Source organism: Myripristis murdjan, chromosome 18, assembly GCF_902150065.1.
Source record: "Myripristis murdjan chromosome 18, fMyrMur1.1, whole genome shotgun sequence".
In the NCBI taxonomy this organism is placed as follows: Eukaryota; Metazoa; Chordata; class Actinopteri; order Holocentriformes; family Holocentridae; genus Myripristis; species Myripristis murdjan.
The window spans coordinates 10,206,207-10,216,597 of NC_043997.1; the positions used below are offsets into that span (position 1 = coordinate 10,206,207).

At 40.3% G+C, this 10,391-nt stretch overlaps 1 protein-coding gene across 1 annotated transcript; it reads right to left on the reverse strand.

The window, feature by feature from the left end:
* Positions 1–2,179: 2,179 nt before the first annotated feature.
* LOC115376531 (E3 ubiquitin-protein ligase TRIM39-like) lies at positions 2,180–9,792 on the reverse strand. The gene is made up of 8 exons (XM_030076184.1): positions 9,566–9,792; positions 7,132–7,722; positions 6,445–6,540; positions 6,101–6,334; positions 5,219–5,366; positions 4,959–4,985; positions 4,676–4,851; positions 2,180–3,638 (listed from the first exon to the last, which is right to left on the reverse strand). Exons 2-8 carry the CDS (start codon positions 7,717–7,719, stop codon positions 3,261–3,263), a joined length of 1,647 nt encoding a protein of 548 aa, XP_029932044.1. The 5' UTR covers positions 7,720–7,722; positions 9,566–9,792; the 3' UTR covers positions 2,180–3,260.
* Positions 9,793–10,391: the final 599 nt, after the last annotated feature.

Here is a 10,391-nt window from a genome sequence, read left to right on the forward strand (position 1 = left end):
TGCTAGAGAATCAGCCTTAATGTCAGTAATCCATATGAATGTTATTTCAACGTTGACATGATAGAACTGCCTTTTCAGTCACCACAATTTGAAAGTCACCGCAAACATAATCTATAGTTACTTCATCACCATTTCAAACATAAAGAGTTCATTTCTAAGAGGCTACACATCCATTTGGGGGACATCTGGCTCTGAAATGCAATATTCACAATCGGGAAAATGGGAAATTAAAAGTAAATTCGAGTCATGGTGCTTATGTAATTGATTGTGTTACTGTTGTCTGGCATGACAATGGTAATATTTGTGATCACGCTTACAGATTGGAGGCTACACAAAACAACCACCAGCATGCACAGCTGAAAATTAAAATTCATTCTCTGATGACACTAACAAATTGGAGCTGTAAAATGAAACGTTAGGTTAATTCTAATTAAATCATCATTTTCTTGATTAGTTAATTATCTGCCCACAAAAACAAATCTATCATAATATGACATCATTAGTTTGTGCATCCAATCACCACAAGACAGCACTGAGAGATATCAAATGTTGAATTTCAGGTCGTGATTTCTTTAATCCCCCAAATGGATGTTATGCATTATGAAATAGAAGTCTGAAGATATTGATCCATTTTCTTACAATGTGACTTGCCTGCTCTTTCTCTCTCTGTATTTACTATCCGTCATGTCTGTTCACTGTTAGAAACAGTCTCTTGCTACTCACACAGTCAGCACTGAAATAAAGCATTGATTCCTAAATGGCAACTATTTGTTTGGTTGGTTTTGTGATGATTTTGTGCATGAAAAGAGAGTTTACTGGTGTGGTTCGGTGTGGCTCCTTGGGCTCAGTGTCCAGTTGGATTCATTATTTGAATGAATGAAAAAAATAATATTGGAGATGGTAGACATGAAAATGAAGAATTTGTGCTTATATTATGATAACATTATAACACCCTGTGAGGCCAAGAGGATGACAACATATAAGTGAACAACAAAGGACAGAGCATTGAGAGGAGGCCACAGTTGATTCATTAGACCTGATGAGCTTTGTGCCATTTTTTAATGCTTTGCATATCAATAAGATAAAATTTGGTGCAGTATTACTGCAGTTTAACACTGGGGAGCAGGAGACCAGGTGGCCAGAGGTTTCCAGGAACAGAGATTAATACTGGGCTCCAAAGATGCAAAAAGAGAAAAAGTGGAACACCTGTGCTCACTTAAGTTCTTGTGGATTTCCTTGTGATTTATTCATGCTCTCATTCCTTCTCCAAGCCGCTTATCCTAAATACTGTGGGAGGCTGCTGGAGAATATCCCAGGGCTAATTGGGCGGGAGGTGAGGAAAGAGCCTGAACGGGTCAGCGGTCCACTGCAGAGCAAAAGTTTGACATCATCAGCCTCTATCCTCTTCCAGCCCACTGTATCCATGTGAGGCATACTTTTCAAAAAGGCACATTTTATGACTTAAGATAAAATTAATGCTCATAGGTGAGTCACAGTTGGCATAAAATTGGGTCTTTTGTTTTTTCATAAGTGCTTTTAAATGCAACAGAAGAAGACAATAAAAACATCAAAAGCCACCTCTGACCTACTCCTGTTCTGGAATAATAACTTGCACTTTAAATTCACTGAATTCAGTGAAAACTTTCATTTGTATGAATGTCATGGACTCAAGAAATATATATATTTTGTTAACTGAGGAGTAAACAAGGTGCCAAGTGTTATCAAAATATTTAACATGCATTCAACATCAACATCAACTTATGGGCCAGGATGAGTCTTAACTTAATGTTGAGCCTTCAGTGCAAAAGTAATGCAATGATGGATGGATGAGTTTTAATGAAAGTTACATAGGAAGGGAAATATCCATGCAATAACTGCAGTTCAAGTTAAGACCAGAGAAACCAGATGGTGAAAACACTTAGACTGAACAGAAAATTGACCGCTTTGCCTTCACAATAGCGTCTTGTGTCAGTAAGTCAGTAAGTTTAAGTGCCACTCCATCACATCACGCAGCTGATTTGACCGGCCAAACTGTAAGGTCAGCAGAATTAAAATGTGAATAGCCAATGAATGCTTGTGCAACAGTTAATTGGACTATAATCTATTTAATATTAAGCGGTGACTCTGATGGTAACACAGATTGCTCACACATATCCACATCTCATTAACAGTCCCTCAGCTCTGAACTCATTAATTCATGTCCTGCAATGTTCTGGCAATTCCACCGGAGGGCAATAAAACATTAGACAAACAGCAAAACCACAAAGGCCACCACATTGTCAAAATAACCATATTAGCCTTCTTTTTATTATGTCTTTTTCTTTGCTGAGTTTTTATCCAATCCAGCTGTACTTAATTATGGATTTATTGCTTTTGATGTGTGATGTTTTTCGAGGGTTATTGGTGTTTTCGGTGGTGTTTCTTTATTATGTCATGTACAGTTATATTTTCTTATAGCCTATATAACTGGTTGCTTCTTTACTCAGATATCAAAACAGTATGTAAAACATTAGCCAGTGCTCATTAGCCAGTCTCATAATGTTTTTGATACACAAACAGGTCATTTAGGTTCAGGTGGTAATTAGGTCTGTTGAAAATAAATCTGTGCCCTATAATCACCTATGTATTGTCCAAGTAAAACATAAAAGAAAAACATTATTTTACATTAAATAGAGATGTGTGAAATGCACAGCATAACACAAAATCAGGCACTCTTTTGGTCACTTTAATCACTTTGTCATGTCTTCTGTACACGAGCTATATCTTATGCTCATCAAAAAGGATACTGCTTCATCAGGATCACTTTTACTTTTCAGATCACATTGATGGAGATTATTTTTGGGGATCTGGTCTCAAAGTGGGGTTACAGAAGAGATCCCAAAAGGATTATTGAGGTTACCTCAGAAAATTCACTCAGATTTAATTCAGTGGGAATGATCCCAATTAGAAAATGTGTGTAAGAATGACTATTTTTTTCATAGGTCTCATTTTACAATGTAGCTATAAACAGTTTGTCAATTTATTTATTCAAACACTGAATCTTAAATCAAGAACAACAGCAAAAATCTTCCCACATTGGGGTCCCTGGCACAAAATCTCATCACAAAGAGGACCAAAGACCTAATTTCTGCCTGTTCTTTGGTTTGTTACATAAATATGTTTGAGAGGAATATTAAAAACTTTACAGTACTTTCGTCCTTTACAGTACAATGCTGCCCTCAGTTTTCATCTGTAGTGTGGAGCCGTAAAAGGATCCATCCCTAAGCCTGTGTCCCCTGACTGACAGCTGTGACGACCAACGGCGCAGTGTTCCTCCCTTCATCACTAACACTTGGGCTGAGAAAGGGGAAAAGTCGCTCGGTGAATGAACAGCCGGTGAAGGAGTAGATTTGAGATTTGGCTTCCACATTGAAGAACGACACCGTGCCCTCCTCATAATCCACAAAGATTCCTATAGTCTGTGGTTTCTCTTTGAGAGGGAGAAGGACTGAGGGCGATTCCAGGGCGCGGTACTCGTTCCCGCCCCTCAGCCGCACCGTCCAATAGCCGTTGTCCGGGGTGGAAGTGATCATCCCCTTCCTGTTGACCGACTCTTTCACCACACCCAGGTCCCAGAAGGTCTTGTTCCCCACTGCAACCTAAATGGGGATTTAAAATAATACAAAAAAAGGCTTGACTGCATAGTTCTAAAATTTGATCGAAGTTGCATTTTTGGTTTAAAGACAACACACAGATGACACAAAACGATGGGAGATACATTTGGCAGGTCTTCCACAGAGGCCAAAGCCAAAAAAAAAAAAAAAAAAGTTGGTGCGTATTCATTAAAGCAAAGTGCAAAAAGTACCTGGTGCATCGGGAAGCCGAACACTTTGATATTATATCTTCATCAGTGTCAAACATACAAACTTAAACCTAATAGGGTAGCTTGTACTTCAACACACAACTGCTGCTAATTCATAGGAAGTAGGCCCACTGAACAGGAACACAGCTAACTTCTGTTTTTTTTTTAATATAAAAAAAACTCAACAAGCAGGACATGAACAGAGCCTACCATATGAAGAGTTCAGTTCCAAAATATCATTTGTGGTAATTACATGAAAATTCATCCTGTTTACGAAAAGAATATCGTTTTGTTAACTGAGGACTTAGGTTGCCTATGATCCCCCCAAAAATGCTATGTTGTTTTTTTTTATGGTTTGTTTGTTTTTGTTTGTTTTTGCATATTTACCTCTACCCATACCCAGGTACCCTTCAAACCATAGAGCGTACATCAACCTTGCATGTATTATGGTGGACATTCATGCCAACAAAGAGTAGATCCTCGTCTATGTGTGTCTATCCTTAGTCAGAACGGGTCAAAGAAAGGTGATGGAGGACAGTGGTCAACTTTTCACCTCTCCATCAAAAAGTTCAGAGGTTCTCAGGTTATGAAATGCAAGTCTTATGCTTTGACGGCATGATTATCAACCCAACAGAGCCAAAGCAAAAAGAGCACATTTACTTTGGGCGAAGGATAATATTTCTAGGGCCATCTGTCTAAAGCTCACTTGAAAAATCCAATATCTGACAGGGATAACAAACCATACTTGAACTTAAGTGCTAGTTCAGGTATCCCCATTGTCCCATTCGCATATGTTTTGTGATACATGATAGATATCAAAGAAAGTACACCGACCTGGAAGTAGAACCTCCCTGAGAGGAATCCCTTCTTGCCTAGAACGCAGATCACAGGGTCGAAGCGCTGAGGGATGTCGGGCAGGACGTGCAGAAGTTCTCCTCGACCGGCCTGCTTCCCATCGGCTGATAAGACGATGTTGGGATGGGCGGTGTCCGGGTCTAAAACCACATCAACTGGACAGAGTAAATGAAAGCAAATGAATTAATTAGTGAGTCAAAACAACACACAGACATTCAAAGTGGCAATAGTGGATTTCCATATGTGTACAGTGAGGCCATACCTGCGTATTTCTGCATCGCCTTCAACTCTGTCATAGAAAAAACAAAATGTGACGAATCAGTTCAACCAGTGGAGGATTTTACTGGTTTATAATTCAAGATAAAGCTTTTGGGGAGCATCCTTGTGAGGAAAAACATCCAAATTGGTTTTAAAAACATCACAGGTAGGAAGGACCTTACTCTCACATTACACTGCTTGACCTATTGAGCTACACAGGAACACAGAATGATCCAGTTCACCTCACCTTCCTCTTCACCTCACCTTCCTCTTTTAGGTTTCCCAGCTGACTCGTCAAAGTGTCATCCAGCTTAGAGAGCGCTTTCCTTACAGTTCCTACACAGAGGTCGGGGTGGACACCGAACTCCGACCAGTCTCTGGTGGGCGGCCGGGTGCTGAGTGAAGGGAAGCTCTACCACAACACAAACACAAAGGAGAACACACATTAGACTAACACGTATCTATGGATATACTGTATATTGTCCATGCATTACAGAGGGATTTGAATTATGTGAAGTTTGCACATTGGCCTTGAAATCCTGTTAGCCTTGTGCATGTTTTATACTCCTAATTACTGATATGAATCTGAAAAAGTGTGTATAAAATTTTTCTGTTTCTATTTAATTTACTTAATGAAGTGAAGTGATACCAGTGAAGGCACACCAAAACTCCCCATTAAAACCCAGCAGCCCTTTAAGACAGTGAAATTGGATACACTACTCCCCGTAAATGTAAAGAAAAACAGCTCAAAAATACAATGAACAGTTAAATGGGAAAAATTAAATATGTGAAAAGAAAATACAGATTGTTTTACAGATCACCTTGCCTCAAAGAGCTGCTCGCCCTCATTATTTTACCAGTATAGGTTTCAACAGAGAGTTTTCGTGTCCCATTATGGTCAAAATTTAAAGCCATAGGATAGAGAACTGTCAGCTTTGGTGACCTCATGGCCTTTCATTGACTATTCGCTTCATTTTGTTATTCAAGTATGATCAAGTATTGCTTTGTCTTTGTTTTGGCTTCTATAGTGATTTTTGTTTTACTTGTTTATAATGTTATCGACCATGCTGGCCTGTTTGTTCTCAAAAATGTGTATTTATCAGGTGCAAGATGCTTCACGCCTCGGTATCGAGGGTTCACTCTAACCTGTAAGAGCTGGAAGTGGTCGTCTCTGTTCTCCAGCTCCTCCAGCTCAGTGTTTCTCCTCTGGAGCTCAGTGATTTCCTGCTCCAGCTCACTGACGAGCTCCTTCGCCCTACGCTCTGCTGCCCTCTGCTTCTCCTCAATCTCTGTGTTTACCTCAGCCTGTCTCTCCTCTATGGAGCGAATCAGAGATTTAAAGAGATGCCCACTTTCTTCAGTCTCCTTCTGTGCGCTCACCTGATTAGGATTAAAAAAATACATAGTCACATGTATATATGTATAATGACAGACACTCACAAGCTTAATGAATCAATCAATCAGTTGTGAATGTTTCTATCGGGACTCACCCTGCTGAGCTCCAGAGAACATTTGATCTCCTCCACTTTGTTAAGTCTCTCCTGGATCATCTGCGTAAAGTCTGCCCTTGTCTTCTTCATTTGGACCTACGACAGAAATCGGTGCATCTTTAGTTGGTGGAGTACACCGTAAGCTTGTAAGATTGTTGGTGAGTCGTCTGTGGTCGGTCTAAATTTACATTTTAAGCCTTTAACAGATGGCTTTATGAGAGTGGCTTGCCTAGAGTCTGACTGTAGAATAAATTCTTCATTGACCAACATTAAGTTAAAGTCATAGTGTATTTACTGTAAACATACATTAAGGACAGATATGTATTAAACTGATAGAATCAAGCCAATGTTGGCCTTTTCTTAACTATGATATGATGATGGGAGTTTCTCCATGAGTACCGAAAAACTATAAAACCTGATTTTGTAAATTCGTGCAATTGTCTAAAAAGTCTAAAAAGAGTTTCTTAGTCTGGTGAGTTTAGTGTCCAGTGATGATTTGAAAAGAAAAACAGATAAATGAAGGGAAAAAAGGCTGTTTTGAAGCCTTCCCCTCCTTGACAAGAATACAGCTCTCTGAATAACTGTGATTGTTTGGCAAGGAAATGGGAAAATGTTAACAAGTTGAATATAAGCGCATAGAAAATATCTGTTTCGGATTTCAAGAACCTATATACTGAGTATGCATACCTTCCTCTCTCCACTCTCCTCCTCTATTGTAACAGCCTGGTGAGTCTTGTGCTCAGTCTCGGTGCAGAACTGGCACACACACATCTGCTCGTCCCTGCAGAACATCTGCAGCAGCCTCTCGTGCTTCTTGCACATCCTCTGCCCCAGGTTCTCCACCGGCTCGATCAGCTTGTGGACCTTCAGGGTGGCGACTCTCTGGTGAGGCTCCAGGTGGGCTTCGCAGTACGAGGTCAGACACACCAGGCAGGACTTGAAGGCGGCCTTGAGCTGCTGGGACGTCCCGGCACAGACGTCGCACACCACCTCGCCGGGTTTGGCCACGGGCACCGGTGGGGGTGACAGGCTCACCGGCATCTTTCTAAACATGTCTGCCAGCTCTTTGAACGCTGTGTTGATGCTTATTTCAGGCCGGGAAGTGAAGGATTTCCCACAGGCGGGACACTGGCACACCTCACTGCTGTTCCACACACTCTGGATGCAGGCCTGGCAGAAGTTGTGTCCGCAGGGAGTGGTGACTGGGTCGGTGAACACTTGCAGACAGATGGAGCACTGGAACTGTTTCTCTGGTAAAACACCTGAGGAGGCCATTTTCTAGACGACAAAAAAAAGGGAAGTTTGGTGCTTTTGTTGCACAGGAGGACATTTGATAGAGGAACCGCATGCAGAGGAAGAGAGAGAAAGCACATAGCCACAAACAGCCTCAAATTTGAGTAAAAGTAAAATTACTGCCTTTAAAAAAAACACCTAAAGAGCTACAAATACACATAAAGGTTTCTCCATTACTCCAGTAAATGTAATTAGTTACTTTCACCTCTGATTAGCAGTGTGAGAATCTACTCAAGAAAAAGTAAAACTGTGGAACGTCAAAGTGAAGTGAAGTAACAAAAGGGAGCGTTGATAAATATGATCTTTCCCCCTGCAATTCACAAAGGACAAGATGACACAGGCTGACGTAGATTTTTATAATAAGAAAACATAAATGCAACCAAAGTCCAAAGCCTGATCACTCTCCTCTGCTCACAGATTGTAACAGCTGCATTGATCTGGATATTAATAAATGTCTAATCCTCATTTGTCCACTGTTATGCAGTGAAAGACAATTTTCCAGTCAGTACATAAAAAATGCCAAAGTTAAGAGAGTGAAAGTTACATTTCATTTCCATGCTTGCCCGCTGTGGGCCTGAAAGCAAGAGTACCATGCATGAGTAACATTTTAACACAAATTTGGGAAGCAAATAAATAATTAAAATGTGCACCAGATGGACACGGAAAACTTCTTTCCCCAAGACTGTTCACTGAATTGATTATCCGTGAGCCTTCAATATTCAGTAAAATATCGTGTAGCTTACAGTAATATTAGGTTGGGATAATTCATCTTGTGGCCTTTTCATTCATTCATTCATTCATTCATTCATTCATTCATTCATTCATTCATGTGCTGTAGATGTTATGTAGCACTGTGAACTGCCTTTATTGTTGACAACTATGTATGTAAAAATCCTGGATGCATTCCCGGAGTCGTGTCAAAGGTGGTTTCTGTTCTGTCACAGTCTACACCCTGCACTGTTTGGCCTACTGGGTGTATTAGTCTTAGTTTCCACTGCTAAATACACACACCAGACACACCCGCACTTTCCACTGAAGCATACAGTAAACCACAGCAACATTACGGTGACTGCTACTACTGCTACTACAACTACTACAGCTACTACAAATAATAATAATTGACTTTTGCCTTGATGTACGTTGCATATTCTCCTGCGCAACATTTACTGTATGGCACAAGTGTCACTTTTTAAAACAGGTATAAGAGATCCACTAATCACAGTCTACTCTGTAACAAAGAAAATTGTCCATATTCTGTGTTTAACAACAGCTTCTCTCATCAGGACGCGTCCCACCAACCAGGAAATAACGTTATCCCAATCACTGTCACTATTAGTGATCTGAAATAGCCTTTCAGAGCTGTCAGCATGTAGAGGTGTAGTTTGCACAGATAATCAGAGGGAGACGAGTACTTTATCAAAATAACAGAAAGCAAAGGTCCTTTTGAAGACAGAAAATAAAGTTAGCAGCGATTTTACAACCTTTCCTAGTTGATATTTTTGAATGAGTGACTATGCTGGGTTTAAAGTGACATTTCTAAAACTGCATGTTGAACAATTCTGTATAAAACCCTTACCTACAGCGTAGCACTGTACACTGACTGCAGTAACAATAGGAACAACAATAGGAACAACTTACTACTAATGTGTTGTACCACCTTGTGTAGAAATATTTCTAAGAAGCATCTCCCATTGACAACCGAAGTGGATTAACATTAAATCATAACAGATCAATACCTGCTAAGCCTATTTCAGACAAAGAAGAGAATATATAAATGTTCATATATATATATATATATTTTTAACTCTTTGTGTATGTTTGTACCTACTTCTCTGAGCTGGTGTCCTCCGGTGAGCAGGTCTCAGTAAGGCCGGTGACTCTCCTGCTGTTTGAATGAGTGTGAGTGTGTTTGACAAGCTGTGAAGCAGGAAAATGTAGCGTCAACACAGTTTTCCCTCACAGCGCAGCCCAGCCCTCTCTCTCCTGAGCCTCAGCTGAGTGATCATCTCTCTGTCTGCCGTTACATCACCTTAAAATGCCAGTATTTTACCACACAGCCTGTTATTAGTTTGCATAGCCAGTGTTATTACGATCACATGCTGCATTTAACCAAAGTAAAACAGTGTGTGTGTGTGTCTGTGTGTGTGCACATGCAGTCATGTATAGGCACAATAATAGTATCCAAACTGTCTGTTTGCCATTGGGTGTGCCGTTTGAGTCCAACGGGTAACATTTTCTGTTTATGACACACAACCACACAGATAACCACCTAACCTGAGGAATGCTGCAGTTCTGCATTTCCTTTTAACGCATGTATACACACACACACACACACACATTCACACGCACAGCCATTTGTTTACGCTCAAATCAAGATAAGAATCTAATTTTTTTTTCTACATCCAAGTATCTCAGCACTGACCCTACAGTGGCTGAAAGTTTCATGGTGATTCACTCTAATGGAGCTGGGTGAAACAATAAAGTATTTATGATTCATTACATCACAAAAGGTTGCACGCAGGAGTCTATTTGTCACGTAGATCAATAGATAAACCCTGTCGGCACATTTCCAAGTGGGACACTCGTGCTAAAAAGGCATGAACACTGGCCACAGTCAGGTTAAGGCATTAAGTTGATCAAATTTTATTTATTTC

Excerpts from the sequence above, each read along its gene's own strand:
- LOC115376531 (XM_030076184.1), bottom strand. The coding sequence starts at position 7,719 with ATGGCCTCCTCAGGTGTTTTACCAGAGAAACAGTTCCAGTGCTCCATC. Across the intron at positions 4,852-4,958 it reads GGCGATGCAGAAATACGCAG|TTGATGTGGTTTTAGACCCG; the intron begins GTATGGCCTCAC and ends TACTCTGTCCAG. Across the intron at positions 3,639-4,675 it reads CAGGGAGGTTCTACTTCCAG|GTTGCAGTGGGGAACAAGAC; the intron begins GTCGGTGTACTT and ends ATCCCCATTTAG.